The 16,841-nt window shown below is 48.5% G+C and overlaps 9 protein-coding genes across 16 annotated transcripts; 5 read left to right on the forward strand and 4 right to left on the reverse strand.

Annotated features, from left to right (window-relative positions):
• The first annotated feature begins 216 nt into the window (after positions 1 to 216).
• Positions 217 to 2,075, forward strand: FVEG_04198 (hypothetical protein). The gene is made up of 2 exons (XM_018891959.1): positions 217 to 718; positions 769 to 2,075. Exons 1-2 carry the CDS (start codon positions 427 to 429, stop codon positions 1,362 to 1,364), a joined length of 888 nt encoding a protein of 295 aa, XP_018748559.1. The 5' UTR covers positions 217 to 426; the 3' UTR covers positions 1,365 to 2,075.
• On the reverse strand, positions 1,470 to 3,400 carry FVEG_04197 (hypothetical protein). The gene has a single exon (XM_018891958.1). The coding sequence runs from the start codon at positions 3,111 to 3,113 to the stop codon at positions 1,704 to 1,706; it is 1,410 nt and encodes a 469-aa protein (XP_018748558.1). The 5' UTR covers positions 3,114 to 3,400; the 3' UTR covers positions 1,470 to 1,703.
• An 827-nt stretch (positions 3,401 to 4,227) lies between these two features.
• On the forward strand, positions 4,228 to 6,297 carry FVEG_04196 (hypothetical protein). The gene is made up of 3 exons (XM_018891957.1): positions 4,228 to 4,671; positions 4,724 to 5,350; positions 5,401 to 6,297. Exons 1-3 carry the CDS (start codon positions 4,368 to 4,370, stop codon positions 6,210 to 6,212), a joined length of 1,743 nt encoding a protein of 580 aa, XP_018748557.1. The 5' UTR covers positions 4,228 to 4,367; the 3' UTR covers positions 6,213 to 6,297.
• FVEG_04195 (hypothetical protein) lies at positions 6,017 to 8,721 on the reverse strand. 8 transcript variants are annotated; one of them, XM_018891954.1, is made up of 4 exons: positions 8,265 to 8,721; positions 8,059 to 8,182; positions 6,663 to 8,010; positions 6,162 to 6,608 (listed from the first exon to the last, which is right to left on the reverse strand). In XM_018891954.1, exons 2-4 carry the CDS (start codon positions 8,077 to 8,079, stop codon positions 6,604 to 6,606), a joined length of 1,374 nt encoding a protein of 457 aa, XP_018748554.1. In that variant the 5' UTR covers positions 8,080 to 8,182; positions 8,265 to 8,721; the 3' UTR covers positions 6,162 to 6,603. The 8 variants fall into 8 exon arrangements, with proteins under 8 accessions (XP_018748553.1, XP_018748549.1, XP_018748554.1 ...); XM_018891955.1 differs by having other exon boundaries at positions 6,192 to 6,608; positions 8,334 to 8,721; XM_018891956.1 differs by having other exon boundaries at positions 6,208 to 6,608; positions 8,330 to 8,692.
• A 764-nt stretch (positions 8,722 to 9,485) lies between these two features.
• Positions 9,486 to 11,837, forward strand: FVEG_04194 (protein bli-3). Its single transcript, XM_018891948.1, has 2 exons — positions 9,486 to 10,305; positions 10,355 to 11,837. Exons 1-2 carry the CDS (start codon positions 10,111 to 10,113, stop codon positions 10,775 to 10,777), a joined length of 618 nt encoding a protein of 205 aa, XP_018748548.1. The 5' UTR covers positions 9,486 to 10,110; the 3' UTR covers positions 10,778 to 11,837.
• FVEG_04193 (diphthine synthase) lies at positions 9,941 to 11,904 on the reverse strand. The gene is made up of 3 exons (XM_018891947.1): positions 11,684 to 11,904; positions 11,511 to 11,635; positions 9,941 to 11,463 (listed from the first exon to the last, which is right to left on the reverse strand). Exons 1-3 carry the CDS (start codon positions 11,816 to 11,818, stop codon positions 10,860 to 10,862), a joined length of 864 nt encoding a protein of 287 aa, XP_018748547.1. The 5' UTR covers positions 11,819 to 11,904; the 3' UTR covers positions 9,941 to 10,859.
• Positions 11,905 to 12,229: 325 nt separating this feature from the next.
• Positions 12,230 to 13,304, forward strand: FVEG_04192 (hypothetical protein). Its single transcript, XM_018891946.1, has one exon. It carries the CDS (start codon positions 12,321 to 12,323, stop codon positions 13,032 to 13,034), a length of 714 nt encoding a protein of 237 aa, XP_018748546.1. The 5' UTR covers positions 12,230 to 12,320; the 3' UTR covers positions 13,035 to 13,304.
• A 68-nt stretch (positions 13,305 to 13,372) lies between these two features.
• FVEG_04191 (ubiquitin-conjugating enzyme E2 G1) lies at positions 13,373 to 14,462 on the forward strand. The gene is made up of 2 exons (XM_018891945.1): positions 13,373 to 13,747; positions 13,814 to 14,462. The coding sequence occupies exons 1-2, from the start codon at positions 13,582 to 13,584 to the stop codon at positions 14,176 to 14,178; spliced, it is 531 nt and encodes a 176-aa protein (XP_018748545.1). The 5' UTR covers positions 13,373 to 13,581; the 3' UTR covers positions 14,179 to 14,462.
• FVEG_04190 (beta-1,4-mannosyltransferase) lies at positions 14,330 to 16,013 on the reverse strand. The gene is made up of 3 exons (XM_018891944.1): positions 15,679 to 16,013; positions 15,429 to 15,622; positions 14,330 to 15,367 (listed from the first exon to the last, which is right to left on the reverse strand). The coding sequence occupies exons 1-3, from the start codon at positions 15,914 to 15,916 to the stop codon at positions 14,411 to 14,413; spliced, it is 1,389 nt and encodes a 462-aa protein (XP_018748544.1). The 5' UTR covers positions 15,917 to 16,013; the 3' UTR covers positions 14,330 to 14,410.
• Positions 16,014 to 16,841: the final 828 nt, after the last annotated feature.

Raw genomic sequence — 16,841 nt, forward strand, 5'->3', positions numbered from 1 at the left:
TGAAATGATTATTGCTGTACTTTGCCGTTAATTGTATTATTGCGCTTTCTCTTCAGTCGCATCCGCTTATAATTCTGTTGCCGACCTCCAATCCCGGGTCCGGCTACGGACATATCCCCACAAATTCCCTCTATTCCCTCCCCGCAAAACCAACCAAGCCCAGACCGGGCCACAAGCCTGATGCTGATTTGATCAACCCGAAGAGGTCAGTCATTGTGCCAATGTGTGTGAGAGTGTGTGCGCGCCTCTAGTGTCTCGTGTCTCCTCGGGCTTGAATTGCCCGACGAAAAAAGAAAGCAATTGACTGACAGTGACACCCGACACTCAATCATCCTATGGCTGCGCTATCAATACCCATACCGTACTATCGTTCTCACTCCCATGCCCTGTACATGCGCAGTAGCTTATTCATATCTTGATTGAATCATGGCTCCCCACTTCATCGACGACAAAACTGAGATTTGCCTCCCCTTCATCCTCTCTCAGCTCAAACTCCACCGCGAAGAGTCTCCCGACCGCCCCTTTGTCATCGGCCTCAACGGTATTCAGGGCGCCGGCAAGTCGACCCTTGTCAAGGCATTGAGCAAGGCTCTCGAGAGCCAGCAAGTGCCCACCCTTGTCTGTAGCATAGATGAGTTCTATCTCACTCGCCAGGATCAGGTTGCCCTCGCTGAAGCTCACCCTGACAATGCCCTTGTTCAGCATCGTGGGGAGCCTGGTAAGTAAAACCACACGATTTGATGACTAGGCGGGTTCTAACAAGCTCAGGAACTCACGACTTGCCTCTCCTCAAATCCTTCTTTGAGGCATTACTAAGAGGAGAGCCTACAAAGCTGCCCAAATACGACAAAGCCATCAAAGGCGGTCAAGGTGATCGCCTCCCAGAGTCTGAATGGCTTCCTGTGAATCAGCCAGGCCAGGACAAGATCCAGGCCATCATTTTGGAGGGGTGGTGTGTAGGCTTCCGTCCTCTGACCCGTGAGGATGTTGAGGCGAGGCTCAACATGCCCAACCGAACTCTCAAACAACATAAACTTGAGGACCTTCTATTCGTAAATGAGAAGCTCGCTGAGTATGACTCCGTCACAGATTCCTTCGACGCATTCATTCAAATCGACGCGGAAGATCTTGGCTACGTCTACGGTTGGCGATTGGAGCAAGAAGACCACTTGCGCGAGGAAAGGGGTGACCCGGAAGCAGGCATGACATCTGTGGAGGTGGTCAAATTCGTTGACGGATACTATCCTGCTTATGAGCTCTATACTGATAGGATGAGAAAAGGAGTTCTGGCCAACCGACCTGGCCGTCAATTGAGGATGGTAGTAGGCCGCGACAGAAAAGTAAAACATGTCCGACGAGTATAAAAAGGGGGACACAGCAAATGATCTCACCTCCACTCACACCCGAACAAACCAAACACAACAAACCTTCACGACAGACTAATGATCCATTTACGACCCTGAACCGGTTTCAGCGAAATGATATATTATTTCATCAAAGATGTGACCATCGTAGCGAATCTAAAAAAACATTTCCCCTGTATGTGAGCTCATATCTGCTCTAGGGTGTCTTGCGAACCTCATGGATATCTCACGCTCTGGTATCGAGTAAATCAGACTCCGGCACAATGCATTCATATCGGTCGTAAACTCATTTCCCGAAAAACGAAAAACCAACGACTCTGTCCATACGCCACGCATAATCTATGCAGTTTTATCCTCCACTACTCGCTGGCCATCCTGCTTCATCTTAGAGAGCTTTCGGTCAATGGCCTGTGTCTTGAGACGGACAGCTTCTTCACGATCGGCTGCTTCTTGTTCGAACTCCTGAATGATTTTGCGCTTCTGTCTTCTTGAATCCAGAAGTTTTTGCATGAGTGCACTGAACTCATGGACAAACCATTCTCCCGAGGTTTCCCAATTTTCCATCGACATATTGGAAAACAGGTCATGCTGTTCCTTTTCACCCAGATGACGAAAATGCTCGAGTTTATCTTCCAAATTGCCAGCATTAACTCCAGTAACCTTCTGCCCATCCTTGGAAGGGTCAAAGTCGAAAGGCTGCTGCCGAAGGGAGGCAAAGGTCATAGAGTTAAGAGCCACGTCGTCGTACTCAGGGCTTGGACGACGTCGTTTTCTGTCGAGGCGACTAGTGTTTGGCATGAAGGTTGTCGTAGCTGGTATCGAGCTCTCTAAGAGAGCTCTTTGAACCACCGGCTTGGCAGGCTTGGGCCTAGGCGTTGTGTGTTCTTCCTCCTGAGAAGCGGACTCGGCATCTTCATCATCCAAACGGTGGACAGTCGGCTGCTGGGAGCTCTCGTTTTTGTAGCGCGTTTGCCATTGCGTTTCATGGCGCCTGGGTGATATATTCCTTGCTTGGTTCGTGTCGTAGGCCTCTGATCGGCCGGAATGTGACTTTCGAATCCTCACTTCACGCATGGGGATTTTGGAGTCCTGACGTGCCGGGGAGTCTGGTCGAGTTCGGCCACGTCCGTGATGGCCACTGAGTTTTCCATGCCTCACACTTACATCATCCTGGAAACCATCGCCCATATGATCAACATTGTGTTGCTGTGACCTACTGACCACGTTCATACGAAGATCATCACCAACAGTGAACAAGTCACTTGTCGGCGGAGGTCGATGAAATCGATTGCGGTCAGGGAGCCGGTGTGACGGAATGGTCTTCTTAAGATCGCGAGTCAACTCCGGCCCAAGCTTAATGGGATCGGATGGCTCGTTGTGCGGAGTTGTGAGACCAGACTCCATGAAATTTTCGTCAAGTTGCGAACCAGAGAAGATGTCGACCCGGCGATCACTTGAATCTGCTTTAATCCGGCCATTCGGGGAAGATATCGAGCGCACTGGTGAATGATGCTGTGGTGGCTGACTGAAAGGATAGTCCTGTTTTGGAGGCGCGGTGTTTCTACCACCGAGTCCCGTGATCTCCCGAGGATAGCTAGTGGGACGAGGTGTAGGAGCTGGAGGAACGTTATGTGGTGGTTCTGACTTCGTGGGTTTGATATCCGCCCCGGATTGAGCTTCGTTCGTTCGCTGGCCACCATTGGCGAAAGCCAGAAGCCGACCGCCTTTGTCTTTCAGACTGGGGGGCATATTCGCGTTGCTTCGATCAAATAGAAGATACACCGAGAGGCCTGGAGCGTTGTCGATGTGCGCTGGTAACTGAAAGCCTTGAAGGTCTCGTTTGATTATGTACGTCGAATTTATCGCTGGCGATGGATTATGCCCTTTGATTAAACAAGTGAATTGAAAGCGGATGAAAGCAAATCTGTAGTTCTTGCACCAGGCTCAAATCCCCAAGAACTAAAAGGGACCGTTCGTTGCAGGTTGTGAGTTGTGAACTGCACGAACCTGAGTGTTGTGTTGAAGATAAGGAAAAGTATATCAAATTGGGAGTCGCGGTTTCAGTTCACACGCCCAAAGAGACGACAGGCAGGGGCGCGCCCAGGGAAAGCGCAAAGCGCCTAGAGAGTCGCGACGTCAGGTGACGTCGGCGGGAAGCTTCCGGTGGAGATCAACTTCCATTCCCAGGTGCATAGTCACCTTATCCTTGCATCCAGGTAAGACCCATAACTTTCACTTACATGAATGAGCCTCACCTTGACGCTCAGCGACCTCGCGCTAGCCACATGTCAGAATAAACAATTTTCTATATCAGATGAACTCTTGAAGTCATTGTGTGATAGTTTTCACGTGGTCTCTTTTCTCTTATAAAAAAAGCCGAGTTTGGGATACGGCGAGCCCAGAGACATTCAGGACGATATTATCATATGGGAAGGGCCAAATCATACGCTTCGGCTTGAACACTTCAAAACTTTAAAGCGATGTAGTTCTGTTCAAGCTGAAGCTAGTAACGGCACTCCCATGAGCTCGTGTTGCCAGCTCGGCAATTCCGATCTGACACGATCTGATGCAATCAATGCCTATCAAATGCCCTGAGGCTCCTCTTCCTCAAGCCCCTGACACGGATGACAAAGTACATCACAATCAAGGTTCCAGGAAACCAGTTACTCGCTAATTCATGTGTAAATTGAATCACGTGAATCTCAGGAGACAACTCGTCAGAATCGATCATTCGTCGACGCCATCAACATATTCGGTCCTTCCGATGAAATGCGATTCGACGCCGTGGCTTCTCAACACAGGGCTTCCCACGAGGTCTAAGGTATTTCTGTAATTCACTTGACTATAATTTATCTCGCTGATCCCGTCTGCGGCTTATGGTAATCAGTCGAGACTCTGTTCTTCGTGACGGGAGTTCCGTTCTCGTGAGTCGAAGTAATGGTTTAAAAGAAGGGGTTCATCGTGGCATTATGGCGATAACTCACGCTTAAATTCAATCATTCAATGAAAAGTCTTTACTCATCTTTTGCAATGTCCAGACTGTCTTCGATTTTTCTCATCGCTTTGGCTTCGCCCTTAACCGCCTTGCCGGAGCCCACCAATTCCAAGTTTCAGAATCAAGGATCATGTTCTGGGAACACACCTACTACTCGAGACCAATGGTGTGGATTCGATGTCCACAGTGATTACTACTCGGTTGTTCCTGATACTGGTGTGACGAGAGAATACTGGCTTGAAATTAGCGAGATAACCTTTGCTCCGGATGGAGTTCCCAGATTCGCCCAAGCTATCAACGGAACGATACCAGGTATGAGAATGCAGACTTGGATCATATGCCGAACTGGAGCTAACTTTTCAAGGGCCAACTATATTTGCCGACTGGGGCGATAATGTTGTCGTTCACATGGCAAGTAATCTGAAGACTTCATCCAACGGTTCGTCCTTTCACTTCCATGGCACTCATCAAAATTACACAAACCCTCACGATGGTGTCGTTGCTATTACCCAGTGCCCTGTTACACCAGGGTCCTCTGTAACATACAGATGGCGTGCGACCCAGTATGGTACCTCGTGGTATCACTCTCATTTTGGGCTCCAGACTTATGATGGTGTTTACGGTGGTTTGATCATTCGTGGTCCCGCAAGTGCCAACTATGATGAGGATGTTGGGACCATCATGCTCAGCGATTGGTCGCACAAGACTGTCAATCAACTTTTACATGATGTCCAGCGAGAGGGTCCTGCGCTGATGGATAATGTTCTAATCAACGGCACTAATGTCCATGGAAATGATACCGATAAGAACCAGACTGGAGAGAGGTTCAGACTAGACTTCGAGGAGGGCAAGACATATCGCCTACGTCTCATCAACACTGGGATTGATACTCTATATAAGTTTTCCATCGATCATCATATTCTCAAAGTCATTGCGGTAGACTTTGTAGCAGTTGAGCCCTACGAAACCGACCACATCAGCCTCGCAATTGGTGCTGTTCTCACAACTCCTTACCTAGTGCTTTTTTCTAATATTCTCTAGGTGAACGTATGGATATTCTTGTCACGGCAAACCAAGCTTCAAGGGCATCGTCATTTTGGCTTCGCGCTATCCCCCAACTTGACTGCACCAGAAACATCAATCCTCAAAATGCGCTCGGTATTGTATCTTATGCATCGAACAGCACTACACCCACGACGAAAGGACGCAAGCACGAGGATCATTGCCAAGATGAGCCTTACGAGAGCATTGTACCTGTCGTTCCTCGCAATGTTGGACCTCCTGAGATGGAAGTCATACAGAACGCCAACCGCTCTTGGAACTCAGATGGCATCATCAAATGGGCGCTTAACAGCACCACCATGATCGCAGAATGGGGCGAACCCTCCCTCCTCAAGCTCAATAACAGCGCCTCATTCACTAAGTCTAATGCTGTCATTCGTGTTCCCAAAAAGAATGTCTGGGTTTACCTTGCTATTGAGACAGAACAGGATATCTCCCATCCTATCCACCTTCACGGATTCGATTTTCAGATTCTCGCTCAAGGCCCCGGTCCATACGATTCAAATATCACCCTCAACACAGAAAATCCCCCACGCCGTGACACTGCTCTTTTACCTGCCAAAGGGCACCTTGTGATCGCATTTCTCACCGACAATCCAGGTGTGTGGCTCATGCACTGCCATATAGGTTGGCATGCTGCTGAAGGCTTCTCGCTACAATTTATTGTTCGAGAAGACGAGATCCCAAGCCTCGTGTCGGACCAGGAATACAAGGATATCGAAGAAGGTTGCAAAGCATGGAGCGACTTCTCACACAAGATGAAGATGGAGCAGGACGACTCGGGTATCTGATCAACCATGATAATATTGCCACAGTTACATAATACGATCGAATTCATAGACCCCTATAGACCATATACGAATTGCTCATGTCGCAAAACGTCAATCTGTCACTCATATTCAGTGTTTCCATGTTACACCTTCAATCCCGGCAGCCTTTGCCTATGTGGGCACATAATTGGCCATTGACCTGTCTAGAGATGATGCCCATTATCCCCATCCCGCTAATTCTCCATACCATTTTGTTCCTGAGACTCCATTCCGGTTCGTTAAAAACAACAACAAAAAGCATTAGCATCCTCATTGCTTGTAAGGGTATCTAAGCATGTTCGGACATAAACATATAACTCGTAACAATCCCATCTCGATTACCCGATTTCAACGCCAATGTCCCATAGCATCATTATACTGATTCTCAGTCAGCAAGGTCTTCATCCATTAGAATATCCAGGAAGGACGAGCCTGGGTGGGATTCTCCGCAACAGGGGCAGATACCCTCCTCGTCGCTGTCCCAATCGATATCGCTAATCTCGTATCCACTAGAGCGAGAAAACTGGACCCAGTCCCGCTTCTCCATGTCTCTAGAGATCGGCACTCGCTTCCAAATGACTGTTTCTTCGTCGCGGTTTGAAGCTGGATGGCCCTCTTCGGTCGGGGCAGGAGGCAAAGCGCCAAGCCTGACATGGCTGTGTGAGTGTCCATGAACAGTATCCGAATCGTTTTCACTGTCTTCGTCGTCATCATCCTTGGGCTTCCACGCTCGAATCACTCGGGCACACCATTTCTTGCCAGAGAGAGGTTGAAGATGCCTAGAGTGAGCCATATAGGAAGCCGGGCCATCAAGATACAAACCTTCGTCTTTGAGCATGCCGCTCATTTCGGCAGATGCTTTCATTCCAGTATCATCAAAGGGCATACCCGTGACTTGGAGTTCGTTCAGGGTGCAGCCAAGTTCATGAGAGCAAATATCGTGAAGCTCGGATCCGGAGAAGGGGAGAAGGGTGTCGGAAAAGTTCACCAGGTCCAGGCGTAGAGACACAAGAGAAGGCAGCATTCGTGGCCGTGGCTGTTTCCTGTTTCGGTAACTCGGATCGAAGGGTGCACGAAGCCCCTCGAGAAAGTCGACAATCTGGTTCCAAGTGTAGCACCGGAAGCCACCACGAACGAGAGGAGACTCGGTTGGACGTTGCTGAACTTTCAAGACGTGGTCCTTCTTCAAATCGCCGTGATAACAGCGGTCCAGTTTGTGTCGACGACAAGGCTGATCGTCATAGTATCGTGCAATAACACGAAAGGTGACATGCGTAATACCCTGACGAAATTTGACGGGAAGCTCGGCAAAGGTGCGAACAGCTTGAGGAGTTGTGAAAGTGAAGTTGTTCGACTCCCACAGGTATCGAGTACCTTCAAGGTGAAGAGCTCTACAGGTAGCCAGGAAATTAATGGCAATCTGGTTGCCTCGCGTTTTCTCTTTGTCAGACATGTTCTCAGGTGTAAGGGGGGACAGAGGATCGACAATTGGGAAAGGAGATTTCATAGCAAACTTCAGAATACGAAGAATGACTTCCATAGGAAGATATGGATGACCGAGCTCCTGAGCGGTCATAGAAGATCGGGTCTTGCGCTTCAAAGGATTGTCTTGATTCATGTGGTTCAGAGCGACAGAAGACCAGGAAATGCCGTTTTCGCGCAGAATACGCTTGAGTTTCATGTTCTCTTCGGTGAGAGATTGATTTGCACGGCGGAGAGGATGATTAAAGGCGGCCTTAGCCTGGTCTTCCTTGTCCCGGCATTCCCACGGGTAAGCCGTCTGTAACTTGTCAGCTAACTCCAGGATGAATATCATTGAGATACTAACCGCGGGGGTGTTTGATGTCATGGTCACGTTTGGACGATAGTTGACGTATGCGGATGGCTAATTGAACGAATAACGTCGAATAAACGATCGCAAGTTCCAGTCAACGAGAGTGGGCGAGTAACAACTGCGTTAGTCAGAAGTGAAATGAAGATGTCGTGAGCTTAGCCAGAAACTAAGACCACAAATGGGGGGGATGGTCTTTATACAGTTAATGGCAATGGACAGGGTGGATGAAAATAAAATGGGAAAGAAGATGAAGTATGTAACCGACAGACTTGTATAGAAGAACAGAATGCAGAAGTAGGTATGCTGCAATCCTGTTGCGCCGGTACTGAATTAAGGGTTTGTCTCTTTTGCTGTGATGCGGTCTGGGAAACGAGGGGAGTAGGGTAGTCAAGTGAGGTGAAGAGTGGAAAAGGCACAACCGGCCAGGGAAATGCTATCCGGTTGCCTCTCGATATCGATTTGCGGATTGCAGTTGACAACAGCAAAGGCGCGATGCCTCCAGTGTCAGTTTGTGCTGGCTTGTATATTGTAGAATAGCTTGGGATGGAGGAAGATGAGGGCTGGTGTTGTACGGGAAGTGCGTAGGGAAGTCACTGGTCGGCATGTTCTTACCTGAGGTTGCTTGAGCCACTGCAGGTGGAGTGGAGTTCCCGTCCCTAAAGTCTGATGTTTCTCGTGTGACGTTATAGGCTCGGATTAAGGAAGGGACCACTTGCAAGGTGCAACACAAAATTAACAAGGCAAGGACCGCCGGGCGAGTGCTACCCGTCGCACTTGTCTTCGTCGCTCGCCGACTGAAATTTCCCAAAAGTGGCAGCCCATGCGATCGAGATCTCCGAAGGTCCACAGAGAGAGTTTATTTGGTAGACGGAGACAAAACATCCGGGAATCTTGAGGCAATGGCAGTATCTCCCGGCGTCATTAAACATTCATTACCTGTCAATTGGAATTAGGAAAGCACTGCGGCCAAGGAGTAACATCCCAATCTTTCAGTGTGTAAACCGCTCACTCGACTCACATCAAGCTGAACGGGCTCCATGACAGGGAATGTAGCTGCAGATGGAGCAAAGCTCTTTTTCGAGCTTCCTGTCGGAAATCTATAACAAACAGATAGCCTATAGCATTCCGAGCCTTGTAGCACAAGGGTTGCTATGCTATTCCTTGACGAAGATCGTGCTAGGGTCGAACGATCATTCTTCATCGGCTGCAGTTGAGTTATGAATTACCAAGAGATAATTTGAGTTTCAGTGGTCACAATATCCCTCGCGTCCTCTCTGAAGATATCCCTAGAATCATTCGGGATAGAGCAATTATTCATGCAATCATGTTCAGTAAGTCAAGGGTTCACACTGGCAGGGCTTCCTACGAATAACCAAAACTATTTTCAATCCAATGCAGACGCCCTTGATGAACAAGCATTGTGTATGAGCGGATCGGGTCTCTGCATTGAACGGAAGATGACACAACGGAAAGACTCGTTTCCTTTTGCTCTCGGCACTCAGATAAGTAAGGTAAGGTAGGGAGATCTTAGTAGCCTCACGTTAAATAATGGACCAATTAGACCAGGGCCAGCCATGAGATGCTGGTTCCCGTTATCATGGAGGCGGGTGAATTATAAGAAACATAAGCCCAGTGAGACTGAGACGTAGACATTTTGCCCGATCCCCAAATCATCTTACCGAAATCCAATATATCTATAGTCCTTGTTTGGCAGAATGACGCGAGATTTGTTGACACAACAGCTTCACGCCTCCGTGCAGGACCCCATCATGGACGCTGACGTCACCATTAATTATTACTCGATCTCAAACACCCCGCTGCGATTGCCCTACATGTCGACTGAGCATCGATGATGAAATGCATACGATTGTACCATGATGGCTTGCATGCTACCTTAAGGTATGATGTGTAAGCAATAGCCTGTTTGGTAGGAGGTATATAAATCTGCTGGCGAAGCCTCAGCTTTTGTGCTTGAGCTTTGATCTTATCTTCAAACATCAACATCAACAACCCAAAACACTCCCACTACGTACCAAACTAAGCAAGATGTCTTTCTCTAACGCAAACACCGGCGATGTCCCTGCCGATCCTTACAAGAAGGCAAACGCCGAGGAGGTGCCCCTCCAGACCAAGATTGAGGATCTTGTCCACTTCATCACCAAGGAGAAGTTTGGCATGATGACCACCCGGGGCTCAGGCTCTGGTAACCTTGTATCTCGCTGCATGGCACTGGCTGCCACAGTATGTGTGCCTTTGATTGGAATTGAGACTCTATCTGACCCTACTGCAGGAGACTGGAGGCATTGACCTTCTCTTCCACACCAACACGGAGTCTGGCAAGACCGACGACCTCGATGCTGACCCTCACGTCAACGTTTCTTTCATCAACGCCTCCGGAGAGTGGGCTTCCATTGCTGGCAATGCTAGTATTAGCACAGATAGAAGTCTTGTTTCCAAGCACTACAGCCCTACACTCAAGGCTTGGCTTGGTGATCTCGGTGACGGTGTCCATGATGGTTCTGAGAATGACCCTCGTATCGGAATCATCCGCGTCAAGACAGTATCGGTCACCTATTCTCTCGTTTCCAAGAACCTGCTGAGCCGCGCTGCCGACATTGCTTCCAGCGCCGTCACTGGCAAGCCTGCTTCGCCCAACACATTGAGGGAGATTTCGGAAGGGGATGTGCGATCTTGGCGCGCTTCGCGAGAGTAATGTTCTGAATAATGCAAATCTCGCTTGTACGATAGGACTTTTATCAAAGGCGATACGAATTCATGACAATATTAGCAACAGTTCACAGCTGCTTTCCGTACTCAGCTTTCCATAGTCTATCCCACTTCTCCTTGTCAACCGCAAACTGCCGGACGTAGTCAAGCTCCAGCTCGTGTGTCCTTCGACCAAGGAGGACGAGACTGTGAAGAGGAGGCCCTAGCACCTCGTCGGTGGAGCAAAGCTCCTCCAAAGTACCGGCCACGAACTTCTCCGTCTTACCTCCCACGCGAGCAGCGCCAATGGCCAGACTGTCCTTGGTATAGACACCCTCCTTACGCTCATCCTCAATCTCTAGCATCTGCTTTGCACACTGGCCAACAGTCATGTAGCGAGGAGGCTCGTAGACCAGACGACCTCGGGCCATATTTTCGAGACTCTGCTCCTTAACCTTGATATCGACCAAGACTAGCGTATGTAAGCCGATTTGACGGTTCTCCTTTATCCGATCGTAGAAAGATGCGGGCTTCCATGTATCAGTGAAAAAAACCATGGACACGGTTTGTCCAAAATTGTAGAGCTGTAGACCGCATGCGCCAATCCCGGACATGATGGAGGCATTGGGAACGGTTCGGACAGGGATTTCGAGTTCCCGAGCACGAAGCACGAGATCCGTATGAGTGGTAGCTCTGTGACGTATCAGTATACAGCTGCAAGTTGGATCACTAGATCGTACCCGAAGGGATCTCCAACTACAAGGAACGCAACATCTTCGTTCTGCGCATTTCGGAGGATCTCGTCGCTGTTTGACTCAACCATCTCACGGTCAGCTACAGTGATGGATCGTCCATAGTACGATTCCTAGCATAATTAGCATTGGCTCTTGGGTTAGGGAATGGTTGCATGTACCAAGACAGATTGCTCGACAAGCAGAATGCTAGTATAAGCCTCCAGATAGACCCTGGAGGCTTTCTTAACGACCTCAAGACCCTTGACAGTAATATCTGTCTCGTCAGAGAGACCAAGTCCCACGAGGTACAACATTGTGATCTTTCTACGTCTGACTCTCGCAGTGGTATTTCGTGGTGAAAAATTGTCCCCATGTCGCGACTCAAAAAAAGAGTTGCCCCGCGGCGGGGTATTTTTAGCGCTTCCTGAGGTTGCTGTGACCTCATGCCAAGTACCCCTGTCGCTCTAAAGTACCTAATTCTGGCCTGGGATAAATCGCACGTGTCGTGTCATGTTTAGCACCAGGACGATGCCGCGGGTTTCGAAGAAGTCGAAGGCTGAGTATGTCATACAGACCCAATGCTAAGTTTTCATATGCGACGCGAGCATAATATAGATGAATTATAGCTTGTAATGCAGAAGCAGAAACGAAATCGTATTTTAAAACCGTGGGTTTTAAGTTACACGCTGGTTTCTTGTGAGTCTACTTTTGGCTAGACTTGGTATAAACTCTACACTATGATCGCGCCCCAACTTTTATCATCCATGATCAGTCTATAGCCTATACGCTTTGCTCTTCACATATTATTATAACCCAATGTCCGACTCCAAGAAAGGCGCCTATGGTGGCGCGCCATCTGGCGATACCGATTTTCGAAAGACCTATGATCTCGACGAATACGCTGCCAAAGCCAATGAACGCGAGGCAAAAGAAAAAGAAGAGTCCAAGGCGCGTTATGAAGCCAAGCTTGCAGGCAAGAAATACCACAAGCCTCTAACAGGCGACGAAACATACACATCAGCACGCCGGAATATTATAGACCTCACACAACAAATCGGAAAAACACAGCTTGTCCCCGGAGGTGCAGGCGTCGGAAAGCGTGGCCGAGGAGCTGGTTTCTACTGTGAGCCTTGCGATCTCACGTTCAAAGACAACAAGCAATACATCGAGCATCTCAACACACCACAGCACTTGATAAATACAGGCCAGACGACTGAAGTCAAGCGCGCGACGGCAGAGGAAGTCCACGAACGTATTGAGTACTACATCCGACGGCGAGATGAGCTGGAGAAGGAGAAGCAGACTAGCCTGCATGAACGACTACAGTTACGAGAAGAAGAGGCTGAGAAAGAAGCCGAAGAGCGAAGGAGGAAGAGAAGAGAGGATAATGAAAGGAAGAGGATAAAGAAGGAGGAAGAGGCAAGGGTGAAGATGGAATATGGAGAGGACGTTCGTGTTGATGGCGAACATGACGAAGACGATATGATGGCAGCGATGGGCTTTACTGGATTTGGGACGTCGAAGAAGTGATGGACGTCTATGTCGCTCGATGATACCCCGCATTTAACACGGTTTTGTATGAAGACTTTAGTCGGTGCATAACAGTTAAGAATGAAACAGATGGTTGGAGACATCACAATAATACGGAGGTCGGTGTGAGTGAAGTCAACACTCTATAAGATTAGTGCCAAGCAACATGGAATAGCATACATATTCCAAGCTCAACTCATTGCTTCCATGACTCAATAGACACAAATCAAAGCATCCAATATTGTAAAATAAATAAAACATTATTTCACTACTGTCTTTACTTTGCCTTAGGTTATGACATTATGTTTACGGAAACCGTGAGGCGGGGCCGTTTTCCAGCTAGAGCCCAACGACTCCCCCACAATCCGCCGCTACCAGGATATCCTGTAAGGTAAGGCACTTACCAAGTAATGGATCACACATCTGCGGACTGATCTTGCACATACACATATATACATACATCCTCACGAGCTTCTACTGGCACACTGCAATACTTCTTTCAAGTACCAAGCTAGAACCTCATCAGCGCCTCGTCCACAAAGACATCATGGCCACTAGTTCTGCTCCAGCAGCTTCGTTGCTCAAGCGACAGCTCAAAGAGATGCAGGCTGGCAAGGATATTCCAGGCATCTCATGCGGCCTCGTAAACGATAACAACATCTTTGAGTGGGAAGTGATGCTCATGATTAGCGACGACTGCAAATACTACGGCGGTACGACCAGAGCCTAACCTCGCTCCCCTCTCATGATCTTTGACATACGCTGACCTCGACTTGTAGGAGGCAACTTCCGGGCTCGTCTATCCTTTCCGTCGAGTTATCCTCACATGCCACCTTCCCTCACATTTCAAGATCCCATTCCTTTCCACCCGAATATCTACGAAAACGGCAAGCTCTGCATTTCTATCCTCCACCCTCCCGAGGAAGACGAGTATGGCTACGAAGCAGCCTCTGAACGCTGGAGCCCAGTCCAGACACCCGAAACTATTCTTCTCAGCACCATCAGTCTATTCCACAGTCCCAACGACGAGAGCCCTGCCAATGTGGAGGCTGCACGGATGTTCCGCGAGGAAAGGGAGGGCAAGAACAAGGATTTCCGAAGACGCTGCAGAAAGTGCGTGAGGGAGAGCTTGGGAGAGGATTAGATGCAGGACTATTCCCCATAATGTGGCTATCATGGGAGTGGGAAGCATACGTGGATTGGCGTTAGGTGGTTGGAACGCCTTGCAATGGCCATCAGCGTTCGAGCGGTGTCATGTAGCCTTGGGCGTATTTTATATCAGCGTTGAACCATCAGTGAAATAGTGACCCTTCTTATCATTGCACAGGAACATTACGATGGTTTTGGTCGTCGATTTCCTTTTTGAGTTGCAATATCTAAATGCTCTCTTCACCAACAAGGCCAATGGCTTTGCCAACTACGCGGTCCCATTCCTGATCCCACCTCAGAGAGCCTTCACTAACTGCACCCTTCTTCAAACGAGCCAACTCCTCTTGTCCGGAAAAGCTCAGAAGTCTCGCAAGGATCTCTGCCAATTCTGATGAGGTTTCGAAACCACAACCGTTTTGGCCTTCCTTGACAAGTTCGCTGAAGCTCTCAAAAGCAGAGTATGCTGCGACGGGGAGACCAGCGCCAAACATGTCCACCACCTTCATGGGAAGATCAACGCCCGAGCTGGACTTATGCAGCGAGATACCAAGGTCTGCCGAAGCAAGAAGTGAGGCATAGTCCCTGGTGGAAAGCCACGCCGTTATGATACGAACACCAGGTAGTTTACCACCCTCCTGGAGTGTCTTGATTTTTTCAAGGTAGAGTTCTTTTTGCGGACCCTTACCAGTAATTATAGCCAGGATGGGTGAGGCCTCAGCGGACCTGGCATAGGAGACGAGAGCATCCAGGAGCAGGCCAAAGTCCTCGTCTGGCGTCCAGGAAGTGCTACTCACGATGAGCCGTACTGCTCCATCGACAATATCCTTGGCAATGTCTTTAGTCTCTGCAAGTCGAGACAAAAAGGCCAGACGTTTTGTAGTAGAGAGAATAGGTTGAAACACCTGGGCAGGCCGGTCATGAAGTGTGAGTACAGAACGCTTCAGGTTGAAAGGCCTCTCTTTGAGCTGACGGGCCATAGCATCGGTGACAGAAAGGTTGACATCTCCCAGATAGCGTCCGAAGCCGGTTTCGTACCAACGGTACACAGGAACTAACGGCTTAACATACCACTTCCCTTGGGCCAGGATAGTGTAGCCATAATTATGCCAGTCCACTACAAGCTTACTGCCCCGCAGGAAGGAAACCAAGAGTGCAACATGAAAAGTCGGGATTGAGGGGGGGTTCTTGGGGGGTTGTTAGATACTGTGAAGCTAAAAAAAAGCCGTGAATATGATATCAACTTACTTGAATGATGATCCATTTAGCAGCAGGAGCATCGTACATCAAGGTACTGAACAAGCCCCAGAACTGCCACAAAACCTTGAGAGGAATATTGAGAAAGAATGGCAATGTTCCCCATTGAAGGACCTCAGGTTGTGGTGGGAGTGCATACATAGTAACGCGAGGATTCCCGATGAGATCAGGGTGTCTTGAGGTTTCTACCCAGTGTTAGGTTGTGTACGTAACCCACGATATTCAGGTGATGGAATAATACCTTTGTAGCCCACGATATCGACATTGCGACCATGTTTGGCAACGCTCAGAGCATGATATTGCATGCGAGGACTGCGCCCGACGTCGCCGACAACAAGAATCTGAATATGATCATCTTCAGGTTTCTGAGAAGGCTGATAGCGAGTAGGAATAAGGATCGCAAGACCACGTATCAGCCATACCAGGAAGACACAGCTGAGAGCGCCAGCAATGACTGAGACAATAAATGCGGCTGACATATCAATAAAGGTATTAATCGGCAATCATAACATGGCGTCGAGATTAATATGAATACTTTTTGGTGGTGCCTGCAGCAACCAGTTATGGGCGTTGTTGGAGTTGTGTTGGCCAAGGCCAAGGCCACCTTGCAGTCACTGGTCAAATAGGTAGATTCGAGGTTCCACAGGCCAGGGATGCACAGGTACCGACGGTGCTGTAAGAAAGACAAGGCAAGATAGAAAAACAAAGCGATCTCGATTGAAGCTGATCCTAGAAGACGATCAAACATAAAGGCCAATGAATATTATATTGCCGCAAAAGGTAAGGGAGAGTTGGTAGGGCAAAAAGATGTCCTACTTTCAAACAATGAAGGCTCTGTGAATTATTCCACTCTCAAACTTTCAAGACGCATCACCAACTGCTCTGATCTAACTGTAATCCTAAACAGTAAATGTAGATTTCTTATGCTGTAGAGGAGGGAATATGCTGTCTAAGAAGCAAAACCCTCGTCTCAATTACGGTGATGATTGTCATAGCTTATGTCTCTCTGCCAAGCATAGCAATCTAGGTGATGCAAGCCAACTTCCAATCCCTTTGGGACTTGATCAATTTTGCTTGCTATGTACCTTAGTGCTAGGTAGTTGATGGAAATGCCACCTAACTGTAGTTTTTGTTAACTACCCTACCTACCGCACCCAGAATTGTCCAGCCTATTTGTGCTTCCACTTTCTGGCTGGGTGCACACATAATGCAAAGCCCTCGGGGGAGGGGGGAGAAAACAGCGAGCTTTGACATGGAGTGTCAAAATAAAACCAGCAGAATTTATCCTAAGCTTAGGCTATATTACCCAAGTCTTTTTGTCATTTAGGATCAAGATCCTGTGTTTTCTTTCCTCCCCTAGAAGGCATACATACAGACGGGCAACGGGAGATTATCTCAAGATGA

Source organism: Fusarium verticillioides, chromosome 2 (assembly GCF_000149555.1).
Source record: "Fusarium verticillioides 7600 chromosome 2, whole genome shotgun sequence".
NCBI classification, from domain to species: domain Eukaryota; kingdom Fungi; phylum Ascomycota; class Sordariomycetes; order Hypocreales; family Nectriaceae; genus Fusarium; species Fusarium verticillioides.